Below are 19,707 nucleotides of genomic sequence, written 5' to 3' on the forward strand. Positions count from 1 at the left end.
TCGACAATACAGTGGGGTCTTATGTTGCGGCATATCTTTATTTAATTTTATTTTTCGTTAGATATTTTTTTTTAAAAAACACTGAATCTGAAAACTTAACTGAAAATTTAAAAGTTTGTATGATCAGATAAGGTTTCTGGCTAAAACCAGACTGTTCAAGTAGCAAACGTTGAATGATTTTCAAAAAAAAAACACTTACCATTACCACCAATAGAATACAAAAATTCAGTAAAACACAGTAAGTTATATAATTTCTTTAATTTATTATTTTGAAATTTGCAAACAATTTGAACAATATCAGAGTAAATGCATTTTGAAGATTGTAATATGATTTGAGGATACCAGTACTCCCAGATATATAGCTCTGCATTGAAGTATTTTCAACGCGTGAACTTTTTCCTTGATAGTCGTAGAGAGCACGAAAACCAGTTTTATCGAAACGGTCGTTTGAATAGAAGGAAACGCGGAAAAACCGACCATCTGAGCGTACCTCAAATTTGTCACGTTTCCCACAATATCTTCCATATTTGCGATCGGTGCTCATAAAATTCGAAAATTCCACATAATCGCTAGCTGTCAGATATTCACAACTAAAAGCACACATTTTTGTGTTCAATTCAATGTAATTAATGCAAATTAAACGGACTCACGTGCCGATACCCTCAACATCAAAGAAGGTAAATCGTATGATGACACGCTCATCAGGTTCGCCATAGAAATAGTAATGGCAAATCATATTTTGTGGGTAGTAACCGGGAAAATTCGGAGACCCAAACCATCCGGATTTCCGATCTGTACTATTATACGTGAAGGTACAATTTTCATCCAGCTGCTGTCCCGTGGATATCCCAAAATCTGAAAACAGTTATTGAAAATCAGGGATTGCGACAATTAAAGAATTTTATTTAGCTGAATGTCAACGTACTTTTTACGAACTTGAACTCTGCTTTGAAACCGTAATAATTGATTTTCGAGCCAGTAGGCGGATACCGGCCAATAAATTGAAGTAATAATTTCGGCCCGTTTGACATGATTGGCTTGGGTAGAAATGCTCCACAGAATGTTTCGGTTGGTTCGTATTTCCCACGCACTTGGGTAAGCAGCTGTAGCACATCATTTGCCTTGCATTCCGTAGCGTTTTTATTTTCCGCCGGAATGTGGAAATCTAAAAATTTTATCTGAAAGTTTGGAATGGAAAAAACGTTGCATTTCTAATAAGAATGTCTTCATATTTGGCACTTGCCTGAACCCTCTCGTCGACGCCACCGTAAAATTCAAATCGACACTGCACTCTCGACGGCGACAACACTGGAATGATGTTGACATTTGGCACTGTGGGGAACAGCTGAGCAGTGTCAAAACGGCCGGATTTGTTTACACGCGAATCAAATATTTGTTTGCAATTTTCTGTGAAAAGAAAAAAAAGAATTGTTTGAATTATGTTTTTAAATTGTAATTGAATGTTAAAAATTATACAAATTAGTTTATTTACAAAACACTTTGCCATCCCAATACGAGTAGGCCGATTATTTACGAAAGAAATGAGCAAAAATCAGGACAACCGGCTGGAAACATTTCGCCGCATCTGTGATGAAATTGGCGAAGAGCGTAGTTACAACAACAAAGCACAATTGCTGAAAGAGTTTTTAAATAAAGGTTCAGATCGGAAAAGTTTTAAAGGGGATACGCTACTATGGATACAAATGCTAATACCTGGCGCTAGTCACCGTGTGTACAATTTACAAAACAAACAAATGCTGAAGTTGTTTTCGCGTATATTTGCTTGTGAGCTGCAGGAGATGCAACGTGAACTGGAACAAGGCTAGTATAAATACTTAGTCATCTAAAATTAATGTTACTGAATAATGAAATAAAATATTTTCAGATGGTGATGTTTCCGAAACGTTGCGCAAGTATTTTGAATCATCAAAGAAACTGAAACCGCAAACGGAAAGCACCCTTTATCTTCAAGACGTTGATGAGTTTCTTATAAAACTGGAACAGCGTACAAAAGAGGACGAGCAAACCGATCTGCTGCGGCAATTATGCAAGCAAGCAACTGCTTTGGACTTAAGAATGGTGTGGGAAAAATATTTAGTTTTAATTTAATTTCGAAAAATGCAATATTTTTTTAATAATACAAATATTAAATGAATACAAAAATATAGATTGTACGCCTCATCAAGCAAGATTTGCGTATAAACGCCGGCGCGCGCCATATTCTTGATGCATTTGGGCCACTTGCTTACCCTGCCTATCAATCGTCTCGAGATTTGTCTGCAGTCGTCAAACAATTCGCCGGTACGGGGAAGCAAAAAGTAGCGTCACCTATTAAAGCAGCAAAAGTAAATTGTTTTTAAACGTAATTAGCAGTTTTTATATCATCTAGTTTGCATTTTTAAGGTAGCTAAACAAATTGGGTGCGTACAAGTAATGACGCCCATCTCACCTATGCTAGCTAATGCCTGCAAATCCGTTGAAGAAGCTTTTAAAAAATGTCCAAACGGCTTATATACTGAAATAAAATACGACGGGGAACGCGTACAAATACACAAACGTGGGAGCGAGTTCAAGTAATTTATGAGTTCAATAAAAAAAATAATAATTTTTAAATTCTTTGCTCTTCTAGGTTCTTCAGCCGAAATTTGAAGCCAGTGATGGACCATAAAATCAAAAGATTTCATGAACTCATACCAAAGGTAAGCCAAACTTCCATATTTATGTAATTGCCTTGTTACAAAAATAATATGACGTCGTCCACCAAAGGCTTTTCCAGGAGGCGGCGACATGATTTTGGATTCAGAAATCATTTTAGTCGATACCATAAGTGGTAGTTTACTGCCATTCGGCACTTTAGGAGCGCATAAAAAGAAAGAATTTTCACATGCAGAGGTGTGCATTTTCACCTTTGACTGTCTGCTCTATAAAGGAGAGGATTTGACCAACGTGTATGTAAAATGAGTTACAAAGTACAAATAAATTTACTAATATAATTGTTTTTCTTCAGACCTTTCCACAAACGCAGAAAAATATTAGAGGAAAATATAAATCCCATAAAATCTTGTGTTGAGCTTTCAGAAAGTCAATTTTTAAAAACGAAGAATGAGCTATCGCTTATGACCGCCAAGGTATGATTTAGATATTTCCTGCATTTTAAATATACGAGTATTCTATTAATTGTAAATATGTTCATTTTATAGGTCCTAAAAGCAAATCTCGAAGGTGTGGTGTTGAAGAATCCGAATGGCACCTACCAACCCGGCAAACGTGGTTGGCTGAAAGTAAAGAAGGACTACCTTTTCGGCGGCAAAATGGCCGACACTGCAGACTTGGTTGTGCTGGGCGCTTGGTTTGGTTCAGGCAAAAAAGGCGGTATTTTGAGTATATTCCTAATGGGCTGCTATGACAGTAGAGATATGCTCTGGAAGACTGTTACCAAAGTTCACTCCGGCCTGGATGATGCCGAAAATGAGCGAGTGCATGAGGAGCTTATGAATTTAATGGAGCGCGCCGATCCAAACCAAGTCCCCACCTGGCTGTTATGCAAAAAGGCTCTAGTGCCAGATTATTTAGCAAAGGTGCCGAATAAAATGCCTGTTTGGGAGATAACGGGTGCCGAGTTCACCAAATCGGAGGCACACACTGCGGCAGGGATTTCAATACGATTTCCGCGCATAACGAGGCTGCGCGTAGACAAATCTGCCGATCATGCCAACGATTTGGAATATCTGCAGAAACTTTATGAGGCTTCAAAGAATGATGTGAATGTGGATTTGTTGCTCTCAAATTGTGAGGATAAGAATGGGGTGGTAAATGTAAAAATCGAGGAAATTGATTCCAAAATTAATCTCACGCCAAAGAAAAAGCCCAAAGGTGCCAATGAGGACGATGACCTACCGGGAAGTAGCGTTAAGTTGAAGAGAAAAGCTGACGAGGTGGACAAAGAATTGAGTGATAATAAGAAGAGGAAAACGCAGAGCCCAAAAGTGAAGCCGGAAAATGTTGCAACCAAAGTGAAGATTGAAGGAAAGCTTAGTAAACAGGCGAAATTGGATTTCAGTGCGCTCGGCAAGAAAGAAGATAAATTTCGGGATTTCGTTAAGAATATCGACGTAAAGACAGAATCTCAAACGCAACAATTCGGTGGCGATGTGAAAAAGGAAAGTGACATATTTAAGAATTTAGTGGCACACTTTGACAGCGAAGCAGGCGATGAGCAGTTGAAGTGTGCTTTTGTGTCGAACGGTGGTTTAGTGACCAAAAACTCAAACAATGCAAATATTGTGCTCCACGCAGCGACACTACTCTCCACTGATGACTTCAGCACACTTAGGTGAGAACTATTCTCCACTTTGAATTTCATAATAATTGTATTTGTATTTGTGCAAACATTCGCAGAGATCAATACAAACCGACGGCGCGGCACTTAAGCATCGATTGGCTGCGTGATTCACTCAAGCAGGGCAAGTGTATGGAGTATCCCATATACGCTGTTGTGCTCCAATAGCAACAACAAGTACCTTAAGCAAAAAGTTGAATGAAATTTATACAATTGTTATTGTTGAATTTAACAACTTTGTAATTTCACAAATAATTATCCATGTTGCAAAGCTTGAAGCGGTTGGGTCTTATCACACCGGCGGCAGATAGGCGCCCTTAGTTTATATTTTTGGTAAAAAGCTTCTGAAAAAGCTCTGATAACTGTATATTTTTGTATTGGTAAATACATATGCATGTATTCTCCCTCCCACTTGAGAATGCGCACAGCATTTATGGTAAAAACGCTGCTCAGTAGCATAGTTTCAATTAGTTGCGCGGTAGACGTCAATCAAAACAAGTGTGTTCAAATAACTGTACAAAATGTTGTGGGAAGCATTATTCCTCGGCTCGATTTTGCTGTATTTATTTTATCGTTGGGCCACAGCAAATTTCGACTTTTTCGAAAAGCGTGGTATACCGTACGACAAACCGTTTCCGGTGTTTGGCAGTTTAACCCAAATTACCCTACGTCGGAGCTCTATTTTTTATACTATCATAGATCTCTATAATAAACACAAAGGCAGGTGAGTTAAAGTAAAGCCACGGTAGACGCTATTGTTGTTGTTGTAGCGGCGGAAAACATTTCTAAATTAATAGCGTGGAATGATGCCGAGTTGACACTCCTGGCCCGGATGGAAATCCGGGTCCGTTTCGTTTACTTAGACCGGACTGTCGTGGTAACGGCAATGTGAAATGTCAACTTCGACTGCCTTGATGCTATAATACCCTTCTTAGCTGCATTTATAGCGCGGCGCGGGATGCTGAATTATGGATGCTTCTCCGCTCATGGATTTGGGCTTTTGAGGAGTTTCACAGAAAACCTGAACGGCGTTAAAATGATAAAAGGTATCAAAAGAGTTTACTGAAGTCAGCTGAAACACTTTACGGCAAAAATAATCATGATTGGATACTGCAAGAAGACAAAAACCCAAAAAATAGGAAACAAAAAATCATATTTTTACATTAGATTAGCTATCACAGTCACTAGACGCCAATACAATAGAGTATGTTTGGGCCTTAATGATAGCCAAATACCAAGAAAACATTAAGTGTCAAGAAAAGATTTCAGTATTCGGCTAATTCGACAGACCTGCCGTAGAATTTGCGCAAAACTTAGTTGCAATTTGCCATCAAAGGTGTCAGGCTGTTATAGACAACGCGGACGATCGAAACAAGTATTGAGTAGACGTCAGCTAGCATGACAAAACAATGTATTTTCTATAATTACAACATTTTTTACCAATTAACACACTTTGGAAAACAAAGCATTACTTTTTAAACGCACTATAATTAAGTAAGATTAATATCAATTCAATTAGAATAGCAATCAAGCAAGATTATAGGAGAACAAAGTGCGATATTAAGTAGTGAATGAGCTTCAGATATTCACACAGCTTTCCTTGCCCCTTTCGTTTCTATATACAAAGCTTCGGGCACGAAATGCAATTACTTTTTGTTTGAAAGCTTTTTCATACTCTGCAGCACACAATGTTAGGCTGGTTATGGTTAGTGTATGGCAATGATTAACTGCACTTTATGTGGAGATAAATAGCTTTTATGCTCTTATCAGTACAACATGTTGCTGTTGTTGTAGCAGCAGAAAACATTTCTCCAATTTATCCGAACGAATGCTGACACTACTGGGATAGGTAAAAAGTAGGGTCCACCCCTGATACGTTGAATCGACTGTTATGGGGGCGCACACTTTGGCATTACCATGCATATCAGAAATATGTATAATAAGAGGCACAATAAACAGTTACTTTTGTAAGTATAGCATTGTTATAGACGATTGGGCGGAATGACTTGACGATATCTAAAGAAATCTGTTTAACCTATTAGTTCGAGATTCTACATTGTGCTTATAATATTAACAGAAGTTTCAGAACAGAATAAAATCATCTCGTTAGCGACTTCAACTCGACGACGTTTTTGAAAAGATTCGGGTCTTCTGTCTAGCATTGACATAAACCAAAATATATTGAGTCGATGCATAGAACATTTTTAGGTCCCGTACTACGTCTCTGGTGTCAGCACGACGATTCGACGACGATCAAGCACTGCTTCATCAATAATCGGGGTAAACTGGTATGAGGCATGAAGCAATGTTTCGATTACTTCACGATATTCATTTAATACTTTGTGTCACTCAAATACTTGTGTTCGTGATAAAATGGACTCCCCAAAAACTACTTCTGTACCATTTTCAGCGATGGCCTAACACAAAGTTTCGAGCAAAGGCGTTGTTTAATTTTTTTATGGTGAAAATCGTCAGACCATCTTTTCGCGTCGTAAACTGGCGCCGATGATATTGATAGTCTCAACAACAGTTCTACAGACTGGATAAGGAAGCGAAGCAAATGGGTCTGATAGTGAACAAGGGCAAGACGAAATATCGTTTGTCATCATACAAACAATCGTCTCACTCGTGACTTGGCTCCCATGTCAGTGTTGTCAGTCATAACTTCGAAGTCGTAGAAAATTTCTTCTGTTTTGGAATCAGTATTAAAAGCAACAACAATGTCAGCCTCGAAATCCTACGCAGAATAACACTTGCCAATAGGTGCTACTTCGTACTGAGTGGGTAAATGAGAAGTAAAGCCTTCTTTCGACGAATAAAAACCAAACTCTACAAGTCACTCATAATTTCCGTCCTGCTATATCGTGCAGAGGTATGGACGATGATAACATCTGATGAGTCGACGTTGCGAGTTTTCGAGAGAAAAGTTCTGCGGAAGATTTATGTTCCTTTGCGCATTGACAACAGCGAATACTGCAGTCTACACTTCTGAGAGTATTCGACTCAGAACCGCCTTAGGAAGCAGAGGAAGAGGAAGACCTTCACTCCGTTGGAAAGACTAGATGGAGAAGGACCTGACTACACTTTGAATCTACAAACGGCGTCAAACAGCGAAATGGAAGAACGACTGGCATGCTGTTGGAAACTCGGCTCGGCTCGGCTCGTTTGTTGGTTGCCATTATATTGGTAGGAAAGTGCGAAATCTTCAGAAGGTCGCTTGTTGGTTTCTCGTTTTAAACCAGGCTGCGGGAATTACTCGATATCAGTACGATTAATGTTGTCTGGCCTGAAACCTTTTTTGGGGGAAATTTAATGGTTTTTGTAAAGTAGAGAGAATAACTTACGCTTTATCTAAGCACTCAAGCGAAGTCATTATCCACTCTAGAAGACTTTTTCACAACGTCTACTGATATTATATGAGTTACTGTAAGTAGCGTTAATCCTTATGACCTTACTATACGATCCTTGAATTTTAGGTGGCTGAGCTGTTTTTTTGTCATCATACGAGGTTTGACAATTAGGTAATGATACTGATTTTATTGCCGCGCTTGTGGTAAACCTGTGACCTTCAAATTCACTTTCTCTTTTTCCGGCATCCCTCCCCTCTCCATTGATATGTGTACCATCGCTCTAGCTTGTTTAGTTCGCCTGCTGCATCAAGTTGAGTAGACGTGTGTTTGTAGTGCTCGTAACGAAAATGGAAAAACGAAATCAAGAGCAACGCGTCGCTATAAAATTTTGCGCCAGATTGGGCGAAACAGCTTCGGAAACGTACGCTAAAATTGTAAGAGTGTATGGTGATAGTGCTCTTAGTCGTGCCCAAAGCTCAATGGTTGTCTCCGCGCGCCCCCCGCCCAAAAAAAGCTCGCATGAGCAAGTCGAAGGTGAAAACGATGATTATTGCCTTTTCTGATAGCCGTGGAATCGTCCACAAAGAATTCGTTGCACCGAGGAAAACTGTGAATCAAGTCTACTATTGCCAAGTTCTCGAAAGATTGCCAAAACGAGTCAACAGGATGCGCCAAGACATCGCTCGTAACTGGATCCTTCATCACGACAACGCGCTGTGCCACACCGCCCTCAGCGTGTCCCAGTATTTGGCCTCTAAAGGGATCGCCGTGTTGCAACAGCCGCCTTATTCGCCCGACATGTCACCCTCTGACTTTTTTTGTTTCCTAAAACAAAATCGGTGGTCAAAGGAACCCATTTTGACTCGATTACGGAGATCCAGGCGGCCGTGACGAGGGTACTCGCGGACATCCCAGTCGAAGCGTTTCAGAAATGTTACGAAGCATGGAAAACGCGCTGGAATCGCTGTATAGCTGCCCAAGGGGACTACTTTGAAGTGGACGGCGAAGTTGTATAATTTTCAAATATACGGTTTTTATGGAATCAGTCTCATTACTGAATTGTCATACCTCGTAAACGTCGCACAGTTCATCATCTATAGTATTATATTCCAAAGTCGGTTCATTTTCTCTTCTCTTAAACATATCTCTTAATCCAGTAAGAAAGGCCTCTAATAGCTATTTTTTTGTTATTCCAGCGTTTATGGCATATTTTTCCAGACGACACCCATATATCTTATACGAGATCCGGAAATTTTACGAAAAATTACGGTCAAAGACTTTGATCATTTCGTAAACCATCGCGACTTTTTCGGTGACAGTCCACATGATCTATTCAGTAACTCCTTGATCCAATTGAAGGATGACAAGTGGAAAGACATGCGTAGCACCCTGAGTCCTGCTTTTACCGGCAGCCGACTTCGTCAAATGTTCGAACTGATCAATCAGGTGGCCGCGGATAGTGCAAAATATCTGCAGCAATTGCAAGCGGAAGTACATGGCGAGGGTGTCGAGTTGGAGTTAAAGGACTATGCGACGCGTTTCGCCACCGACGTCATTGCGTCAACGGCGTTTGGACTGCAAGTAAACTCTTTCGAAAATAAAGAGAATCAATTTTATATGTTGGGCAAAAAGGCGACCACATTCGATTGGAAATTTAATTTAAGGTTTACACTTTTCCTGCATTTCAATAGTCTACTGAAGGTAAGTACAAATTACTTAAAACTCAAGACTGCAACTCTTCCCCGACTTGTGTTATTATATGCTTTATTACTCTCTTCCAGTTGCTGAAAGTGGAGCTTTTTGATTCAAGCATAACGAGCTACTTCCGTTACCTCGTGCTCGATGCTTTGAAATACCGCAAGGAGCACAATATCCGTCGCGCCGACATGATTAACTTGCTTATGGAGGCTCGCGGTCTCTTTCCCTCCGACTCGCCAAAGTCGCACAGTCGCGATTGGACTGACACAGAAATGATAGCGCAGTGCTTCATCTTCTTTTTCGCCGGCTTTGAAACGGTCTCGACTTCGATTTGCTTCGCGACGCAAGAGCTAATGGAGAATCCGGAGGTGCAGGAGAAAGTGTATCAGGAAATTGCGGAAGTCAATGAACGCCTTGAGGGGAAACAGGTGACCTATGAGGCCTTGCAGGGCATGAAATACTTAGATATGGTCATAAATGAAACATTACGGAAGTGGCCGGGCGCCGTTAATCTGGATCGGAAGTGTACGAAAGATTTTGTATTCGAAGCAGACGGTAAACGCATTGAAATAAAGAAGGGTCAGACTATTCTGATTCCCGTGGTGGGTCTACAACACGATCCTCAATACTTTCCGAATCCAGAAAAGTTTGATCCCGAACGTTTTAGCAGTGAGAATAAAGACAAAATCCAGCCGTTTACTTATATGCCCTTCGGAGAAGGCCCCAGAAATTGCATTGGTACGTTATTGCCTTTCTAATTTCAATATACGTATAATCTGTTGTTATTATTGTTACATCTCCTTTTACTTCAGGTTCTCGTTTCGCGCTTTTGGAAGCAAAGGCAATATTGTATTATTTGGTGCGAGACTTTCACATTGTCCCAGGCAAGAAGTCAACGATACCTATTGTGTTGGGTAACTACGGTTTTCAGGTGGCGCCAAAGAACGGTTACTGGGTAAAGCTAACTAGTCGGAGCAAAAAATAAATGTGATAAGAAATTGAATTAAATTTGGAAAATATAATGCTGGGGACTTTATAAAACTCTGTTAATTATTGATTTGAAATTAATTTATTAAGGTTTTAAATAAATTGATGTTTTTGACTTGATTTAAGAGAAACTTTCTCTCTTCCGTTGTATACAAGTGATCTCTAAGTAAATCGCTTCAATAATTTCACAAGGTTTCCATAGTCCAAATAGATTTTCTGATAGTGTACTTCGGAAAATATAAGCGGATCAGAAATTTGCTGGGTTGGTGTGGCTTTTCCAGCTGTTTATGGTGTGCTTCTCGATTTCATCAGATTAATTAAGTACAGTTTTGAGTTCTAGACGGGTAAAGGATTCAATAATTATGATTTATTTTCAAGTTAGAAATGCTCTCGGAGATTTAAAAATGTCTGCTTAAAGATGACTGAATTTGAAAATTAGTTTTTACTTCAGAATTTTATATTCACTGGAGTTTAAACTCAAGATCCAGAAAGAATCTTAATGTTATTTAAAAAGAAGTCTGACGGTATGATAAGACACGATCTTGGTGACCAATCGACCGGCCCAAAACGTGAAATTATCTGCTCACAGTGAGTGTTCTCTCAATAAATCCATTGATTGATGCGATGTGTGGGAAGAGGCGTCGTCTTGTTGAAACCAAATGTCGCGAGATCACAAACTTCAATATCAGGCAAAAAATAGTCGGTTATAATGGCGCGATAACGGTCACCATTGACGGTTGCGTTCTCATCTCATTTTCGAAGAAATATGCACCGATGATTCCACCGACTCAAAAATCACACCAATTGTTGGTTTTTCTGGATGAAATGACAGTATGTGAATCTCTTCAGGATGCTCTTCGTCCAAAATGCGGATTAGGGTTACTTAATAAGGAAAAATCTTTACTGAAGATCTTTGTCTTGATTTGGAGGGGTCAGTGTGAATGACAGCTATATGGTAGTGATTTGATCTGAATAATTTGTTCGCAGATTGCCGCGTTGGACGAATAATATTTGAGTTCACGAGCTTCGCAGAAATATTCGTGTTACAGTGTTTTCAAAATACTTTTACAATTTTTGCTTGTACATGTATGTATGTAGTATGGATGTTTGTAGAAGGCGTTAACAAACAAAAGACTTAAGAAACGAACTTCTATTAAACAAATAAACAGAAATACTTAATGTCTTCTTGTGAATGATGAATGAATGAAAGTGTTTCGTTATGTTATATAATAATATATTTAATAATATGATATGATATGATAATTGTTGATAAAATTAAATAAAATTTTGTTGAATACGAGTCTTATTTGGTCGCCACTTCAGTGGCTTTTGAGCTATGCTTCTGATAACCTAAATCAATTAGTAAATTGAAAAGCACCCTAATGAATGTTCAGAGTAGAGTAGACCCCTTTGCAGATTCAGTTACAAAGATGTTCTAGTAAATGTAAAATCAATTCCTTTAATTTCTAGAAAAACCGTTTAAACTAGTCGGACAAAGGTCTAGAAATTCAAATTTCAGCAAACTAATGCATATTAATATTAGCATTTGAGTCAATAGTAGCTATTATTGGTTGCATATGCAACATTTTATATTCATCTGAGATTGAATAGCAAACAGTCTTCTCTCTCTCTTATACTTGACGAGCTTTCACAAGGCTACAATTGTGCTTACAAAGAAATTGTTCAATGGTAGGATTTCGCATCGCCATAATTGGCATGGGGAGCGTTTATATGACTCCAAGAAAATATTATTATACTACTATGAGTAAAAAATAGCAAGAATTTGTTCATTATTTAAAAATTCTTTATTTATTTTTCAAAATCTATTTCGTCCCCTTCAAAGTAAACCCCCATTTTTTCCAACCCTCGAAACAGTTTTTAAAGTCAATTTCCGGAATTGCCTTCAATGCTCGTAGCGATTCACGACTAATACCTTCAATAGACTCAAAACGGTTTCCCCGGAGCGATTACTTGAGTTTTATGATTAACCAGAAGTCACACGGAGCCAAATCAGGCGAATATGGTGCTTGCGGCTCGATATTAGTTAAAAATTTGGCGAAAAACTCATGAAGAATCAATGCAGAATGCGACGGTGTATTATCGTGGTTCAAAAACCAAGAGTTGTTGGCCCTTAATTCTGGCCTCTTTTTACGAATAGCTTCACGCAAACGACGCATAACACTCAAATAGTATTCCCTGCTGACAGTTTAGCCAGTCGGAAGGAATTCGAAGAGCACCACACCTCGATAATCGAAGAAAACTGTAAATTTTTTGTCTTCGATTCACCTTTGCCACAATATTCGGTCGATTGATCGACTGTTTCCGGTTCGTAAGCATAGATCTAAGATTCATCGCCAGTAACAATACCTTTCAAGACATCCTGACATTCGGAAAGACGTTTCACAGACGTTATTTTTCGAAAAATAATGGAGGGATTTTGGAACCAATCATTCTTTCACTTTTCTTGGGCCCAAAAAATCTTTTAAAATGGGTTTCACTGATCCTTCCAATAATCCAAGGATGTCAGTAAGATCTCTGACTGGTTATCATCGATACTCACGCACATATTTCTTTATTTTATTGACGTATTGATCCCCACTTGGTGTTGATGTCCTGGACGTGGTTCGTCGTCAACGTGTGCTCAACCCACTCTGAACAATTTGTACCAATCGAAAACACTTTTCACGACAAACAATTATCACCAAAGGACTTTTCCAACATTCTGAACTATTCTGGACTAGAAGTTTGATTTTGCAGACAAAATTTAACGAAACTTTTTTGATGAATATTTTCACTCATCGTAAAAATCGCCGAATGCACTCTATGTACTTCAAAAAGATAAGCATATACTAAAGACTAGTGATTTGGCATGGATGTCACTGATAGTCATACCAACCTAGAAATATTTCGACGAAGGAGTTTTCGAAATTTAAATTAAGAAGTCTTACTATTTTTTGCCCACTATAGTATACTTCAAACGAATTTTAATACTTCTATTGTATATTTGTTCTAAACTGAGTTTGTACCAACTGCTTCTTCAAATCACCACTCTCAAAGGCTTGTCGATTCGACCACAGCTTACAGTGAATATCTCATGGATTTTGTTGAAACTATTTCTCCAATGTCTTAAAAAGCAAACGGTATTTCGTACGGACAGAATCAGTCAATGAGTTTTTACTCTGGAAACTTGTTTTATGGAAGCAAAACTACAGTTTCATCGCAGTAATTCCTCATTAGAGAGAAATAGCCATGCTATTTTTAAAATTGTTAATAAAGAACAAAAGATAGGTAATTAGTTCCATAAATTAGAGACTTTATTGCGGTTAGATATTGTTGCAGCACAAGAACAAGTTTTCTTTTTAAGAATTAAATGTGAGTACTTTGCATAAAATAACAACAACTACTTTAATTGGATTAGTAAAAGTTCGCTTAAACATGCAGTATGAATATGTTACTCATACACATGCATATTTATAATTATATACTATATAAACATATTATTTTTATTATTATTATATAAATATATAACATATATATATTTATATGTGTATGTACCATATAATTTGTATTAGACATTAACGGTCTTCACAAGCAATCAAAGTTATAAAACTGTGTATCTAAAACAAGAATTTCACACACACATTGACATATATGCAATTGTATAACGGCAGATATCTTTGTGAAATCTCCCAACTTTGGTAAAACTGAAATCTAATTTGACGATAATTAAGAAAATAATTGCAACAGATGCAGTGGCGTAGCTACAACTTCGGGCGCCCGGGGCCAAAGATGTTCTGCCGCCCCCTTTATCCAGGTTAAGGCACGAAAATAGCTACTAAAAATCTTGAATTTTCACGAAATCGATTAACCTCAAAAACATTATGAAAAATCACTTTGAGTTACATTATTAGCAAAATTCACTTAGAAAAACACTCAAAGATCTGACAAAAATGACAATAATTTATTGTGATAAAACCTGTATATGTATATGTACCTGTATATGACGCTGTATGATCGAAATTCTGGATAAGCTATCAATGGATATATTCACCCGTTTCACAAATTTGGAAAAGCTTAATCACCGTTTTGGTTTTCTTTGTGATTTTGAACAAATTATAGAACCAACCAGGGACTCATACAATGACAAACTCGTCAAAATTAATGAAAAATGCCGGCAACTTGCCGAATCCTTTCCAGATGACTTGTATAACGAAGATTTATACAGTGACATCCAAGACGTCCTACTTTTATTAAAGAGAGCGAAGAAAAACGAAGAACAAATTAGATTTTCGCCAAAAAAGTTGTATTATACATTTCTTCAATGGGACTGGAAGCCTACAAGACGTTAGCGGCAGCTTTAAGAATACTACTCACTATACCTGTATCAGTTGCATCTTCGAAAGATCTTTTAGCAAACTTAAATTGATCAAATTACACTTGAGATCGACCATGAGTCAGAGTAGACTGTCCAATCTTGCGATTCTCTCAATAGAATGTGAAACTGCTTCAACTTTAAATTACAATGATATGAAATGTGATTTTGCACCGATCAAAGCTAGAAAAGTGCATCTTTAAGTTCTATCACTATTTTTAAGAAAGATATAAGCCAAAAGATTAGACAAATTCAAAGACTGAATAGTATTCGAGTAAAAATTAATATTTTTCATTGCTATTCAGATTATTACATTGTGAATGTACAACTCTTTATCTTTTATAATACATTTTGTAAAAAAATTTGTTGAAGTATTTTTCTGAATATTAAAAAATAGCGAAGATCGTTTTGCCGCCCCAAGACGTTGCGCCCGGGGCGACGGCCCCCTTCGCCAACGCCAGAGGTCACTGATGAAGACAGTGCTGAGAGACCTGCGACTTCGACAAACATCGACAATGTGATTGGAGAAATCGCCAAGTTTTACGTGGAAGTTCTCAAGAGGGGTCAATAAGCCGCCTACAGCCCAGATGTGGCACCCGGGACTTCTTTTTGTTTCCTTTACTGGAAAGGCCGATGAAAGGGAATCCAAGCAGCATGCACCTCGGCTCTCAAGGCCTTTCCGGAGAATGTCTTCCATGACGCCTTCAGTGCTTGGAAATCGCGCTGGCAGTTCTGCAATGACGCAGAAGGAGTCGATTTTTAAAGTTTTGAATGATCTGTAACGATTGGTTCAATAAATTTTTTAAATCGACTAAGTCCTATTACTTTCCGGACGAGCCCTGTAATACTCGTTGATCTAAAATTGTTTTTATTGAGGACATTCATAATGTTGTTCCGGAAAGGTTTGCAGACAAACTGAGTGAAATTACCAAAACTATTTTTAAAGTTTTGAAGCTACTTTACGACTATATATTATACGAGTATTATAAGTTATTCCAAAGAGGCGTATTTTAGTCTGGATGCATGAATTTCAGGTAATTTTTGAAGTGTCAGCAAAACACATATATCTCCGAAAATAATTTTAGTTTTGAAAAATGCTCTGGACATATTCTGCATAGTTAATATTTGAAAATATAAAAAAAATCGATTTTTTTATTTCGAAAATCTCTCTCTTTAAGACTGCAAGTCATAAAAATAAAACATTTGAACTTATGATGATATAGAGAGTTGCCACTATATTCCAAAACTCTTAAAAGCTTTACAATAAAAAAAATGTATGTATGCAGTAGAAATAGAATGCTTAGAATTTATTTGTTATATTTGATCAAACTAACATGCTTTTTATTTTTATATTTTTATATTATTTTATATCGCTCCAGCGGCCTAAAGCATTTCTGAAGTAATGGATAATGAAGAAGGTTGCCGAGTTGACTGTCCTTGGCCGGATAAAAATCCGGGTTCGTTCCGATTACTTAGACCCGACTGTCATGTGAACGGTTTAATGTAAGGGTACTTCTCTGATAGTTGTGATTCTTCTAAAGCGGCAAATCGAACATACAACCCCCGTAATTCAGATTGATTGGCAACTAAGCTACTACTCAATTAAGGTATTTAATATTTTTTGTTAACAAGTTCAAGCACAACTTTTTGTTGCTTGCGACATGTACATTTTTTAGAAGAGAGCCAAGCTCCACCATTACAAGTTGAGCATTGGGAAATCTAATATTGTATGTTTATTATGTATTAGAGTCGCTCATTGGCAACCGCGATATTTGAAGTGCGTTAATTTTTCGCTTCAGGGTATTTTGGCAATTTATTTAAATATGTAAACACTTGTATCTTCATATTTGTGTGAGAAGAAAATGCTGGCGCCTCTTATTTCCACAATTGTTTTTGCCGCTAATATTTGCTATTAGCCACAAATAAATACAATATAATAAGATATGTATTTATGCACAAACAGGCACGAATTATAATTTGCGCGGGACCCCCTCAATCGATACATATTTATGGCCATAGAGTATAAGCAGTAACTATCACAAAAGTGGTATGAGCCTCACAAGGAAATGCTCTATTTAAAACTGATTTAGTTCCAATGCTACTAAAAGCATCAATAGTTGGAGTTCTATATAGCCGACTGACTATATAGCCGAGCAGCTTTGAATCAACAATCAAAATTCCACAGGTGACGAATAGGAAGTGAAAAGTGCTAAATGAATTGCTAGAAGCTTGCTTCACTACTCACAATGACAGTGAGGGAAGCAGTAGCTAGGATTTCATGGTCGTTTGTAGATAAACTACCGCTTCTTATACTATTTCTTTAATTATGCCAATCCATTTATTTAATATATAACTTTTTTTTGGCCCCTAGACAACTTTTACCGAATCGCAGACCAACACAAATATTTTTAACACACTTAATGTTAGACCAAAAATCAACTAACTGTTGTTGCTTCCTCGCTGGGCCTTGTACAAGAGCTCACTATGCGTACATAAGTATGTCTGTCTGAGGGCACTTGGCGAAAGTGTATGAAATAGTGGTGGGTAAACGCGAAGAAGCTGTGATTTCATCTAGAAAACAGCAAATCTCTATGGCAAAATAAGCCAAATCAGTTTTTGCTAAGTAGCAAATATTACGCGCACACATACATACATACATATGTATATAAGAACCACTTCTTGCTGACAGCCATTTCATATTTATTTATTTGTATTAAGTTTTTTGTTTGTGTTTTATCTTACGACGTCATTTATTTATTATTTATGGCTTCGGCTGTACGTATGTACATGTGTATGTGTGACTGTTTGTTTTCCTCAATTATTTGGTTACGCCAGCAAACATCGATCGGTAATTAAATAGCTAACTATTACAAAAAATCTTGCTTGCGTATAGAAACCTATACAGTCGGTTTGTTGTTGTTGTTCTGGAATTGTTATTTAATATTAAGAGACTTACTTAATACAGATATACTTATTAAAAAGGGGATAATTATGCAGTTATGTGACTCAATAGAATTACAAGCCGTAAAAAATTCCAGTTCAACGTCCACTTACTTCGATTATCTGTGATTAAATACAAATGAATTTAACATACCCGTTCAATTTAAGATTGGTTAGTCTCACTTCAGAATTTATTTATTTTTATGATTTACAGCAGATGAGATTTCTGTGCCAATTGAAAAGTCCTCACGCTACAAAAGTAAAATACATTTGTTCGCAAAATTCGTTTTTTTTCATTGCAAATTGTTCCCATCAAGAGATCAAGAGTGATAAGCTAATTACATATAGCGACCCTCCAACTTTTCGATACCATTTTTGTAACGCGATTTGTCCTTTCCTTCAAAATAGCTTCAGCTCAGTTTCGCCGATCACTTTTACATGCGACGAAAATTTCTTCCCAGCGAGCATTCTTTTGAGATCTGAGGATAGGAAATAGTCGCTGGAAGCCAGATCTGGATAATACGTTGGATGCGGAAGCAATTCGTAGTCTAATTCATGGAGTTTTGCCATTGTTTTCACTGACTTGTGACATGCTGCATTGTCTTGCTGAAAAAGCACTTTCTTTTTCTTCAAATGCGGCCGTTTTTTCGGCAATTTCGTTCTTCAAAAGATCCTATAATGCTATTAATAATAGTAGTATTGATGATCCTGCCTTTTTCAAGGTAGTCAATAAAAATGATTCCATGCGCATCCCAAAATTCGGACATGATAACCATGCCAGCTGATTGTTGCGTTTTTTCACGCTATGGAGCGAGTTCATTGTGAGCAGCACACTCGGATGACTGTTGATTCCAATTCGGAGTGAAATGATGGAGCCATGATGTATCCATTATCACATATCCATGAAAAATTCGGTTTTATTATGATTTGATATCTCCAAACACTGTTCCGAATCATTAACTCATCATTGTTTTTGGCCAAAAGTGAGCTCGCACGGCATCCACTTTGCAAAGAGTTTTCTCATATGATGCTGGCTATCTCCATCAATTTCTCTTTACGGTCATTAAAAATTATATTTTGAAATTTTTCGTTGTTTTCGTCGGTAACAATCTATTTTAGGCGTCCGCTGCGTTACCCGTCTTCGGTGCTCATTTCACCACGCCAAAAAGAGAATTTAGCCTTTTATGCAAGTGAATTTACAGAAACGGTTCTTTTACACCAGCAGCCACGACTGCCGGTTTTAGACCAAGTATTTTCTGGTTAGCCGAAAAACATCCGTTTAAAGGCGAACTAAAGTGAGAAGACGAAACATCCCTCCTAAGGGTTGCGCGCTAGACTTGGGACCCGCCACATAAAAAACATTCCCAATGAAAAGAAGAAAACAGCCTCGGATGAGATTTTTCATGACGACCACTCCAAATGTATTAAAGATTACCATTTAAGGACATGCACATGGATTGTCCGGTCCTTTATTTGGGAAGATGCCACTGCCCAGCTGTTTGATGTCCTCGTAAGAGTAAAGTTTGGTTTCTAAACTGCTTTCGACGAAAAGGAGCTGCCTTTAAGCCGTTATGTCTGAATTTGGTAGCCCCGCAAAACTAAAGCGGTTGTGTAAACTGACGTTGAGCAATACCAAAAGCTCCGTCAGAATTGGGAAGGACCTCTCCGAGTCATTCGATGCCAAAAGAGGTTTCAGACTAGGCGACACCGTGTCGTGGACTTTTTCAATATACTCCTGGAGAAAATAATTTGAGCTGCAGAATTAAATGGAGAAGGTACAATCTTCTATTAAGGTGTATAGCTGCTGGCGTATGCCGATGATATTGATATTATTGGCCTCAACAACCGCGCCGTTAGTTCTGCTTTCTCCAGAATGGATAAAGAAGCGAAGCAAATGGGTGAAGCAAATAGTGAACGAGGGCAAGACGAAATATGTCCTGTCATCAACCAAACAGTCGTCGCACGAGCGACTTGGCTCTCACTTCACTGTTGATATTCATAACTTCGAAGTCGTAGATAAT

The 19,707-nt window shown here is 37.9% G+C and overlaps 2 protein-coding genes across 3 annotated transcripts in view; one reads left to right on the top strand and one right to left on the bottom strand.

Moving 5' to 3' along the window:
• Positions 1 to 243: 243 nt before the first annotated feature.
• LOC126767800 (suppressor of lurcher protein 1) overlaps positions 244 to 19,707 on the bottom strand; it is a 49,921-nt gene continuing 30,457 nt past the window's right edge. Inside the window, exons 8-11 of the mRNA XM_050485438.1 lie at positions 1,244 to 1,407; positions 926 to 1,178; positions 651 to 855; positions 244 to 590 (exon numbers count right to left, since the gene is read on the bottom strand). Of these exons, the coding sequence (XP_050341395.1) occupies positions 257 to 590; positions 651 to 855; positions 926 to 1,178; positions 1,244 to 1,407 (956 nt within the window). The 3' untranslated portion in view covers positions 244 to 256. The remainder of the gene's footprint in view (positions 591 to 650; positions 856 to 925; positions 1,179 to 1,243; positions 1,408 to 19,707) is intronic.
• LOC126767799 (probable cytochrome P450 9f2) lies at positions 1,387 to 10,494 on the top strand. Of its 2 annotated transcripts, XM_050485436.1 has the most exons (11): positions 1,387 to 1,821; positions 1,886 to 2,079; positions 2,169 to 2,345; positions 2,404 to 2,573; positions 2,630 to 2,699; positions 2,767 to 2,948; positions 3,008 to 3,128; positions 3,201 to 4,333; positions 8,886 to 9,390; positions 9,471 to 10,125; positions 10,200 to 10,494. In XM_050485436.1, the coding sequence occupies exons 1-11, from the start codon at positions 1,461 to 1,463 to the stop codon at positions 10,370 to 10,372; spliced, it is 3,741 nt and encodes a 1,246-aa protein (XP_050341393.1). In that variant the 5' UTR covers positions 1,387 to 1,460; the 3' UTR covers positions 10,373 to 10,494. The 2 variants fall into 2 exon arrangements, with proteins under 2 accessions (XP_050341393.1, XP_050341394.1); XM_050485437.1 differs by lacking the exons at positions 1,387 to 1,821; positions 1,886 to 2,079; positions 2,169 to 2,345; ... (3 more) ...; positions 3,008 to 3,128; positions 3,201 to 4,333 and adding an exon at positions 4,787 to 5,063.

This window comes from Bactrocera neohumeralis, chromosome 2, assembly GCF_024586455.1.
Source record: "Bactrocera neohumeralis isolate Rockhampton chromosome 2, APGP_CSIRO_Bneo_wtdbg2-racon-allhic-juicebox.fasta_v2, whole genome shotgun sequence".
In the NCBI taxonomy this organism is placed as follows: Eukaryota; Metazoa; Arthropoda; class Insecta; order Diptera; family Tephritidae; genus Bactrocera; species Bactrocera neohumeralis.

Bases quoted from the DNA above. Each gene is read 5' to 3' on its own strand.
- LOC126767799 (XM_050485436.1), top strand. From the start codon at position 1,461: ATGTTAAAAATTATACAAATTAGTTTATTTACAAAACACTTTGCCATC. The intron at 3,129-3,200 runs GTATGATTTAGA...TTCATTTTATAG, and splicing joins TATCGCTTATGACCGCCAAG to GTCCTAAAAGCAAATCTCGA. The intron at 4,334-8,885 runs GTGAGAACTATT...TTGTTATTCCAG, and splicing joins GATGACTTCAGCACACTTAG to CGTTTATGGCATATTTTTCC.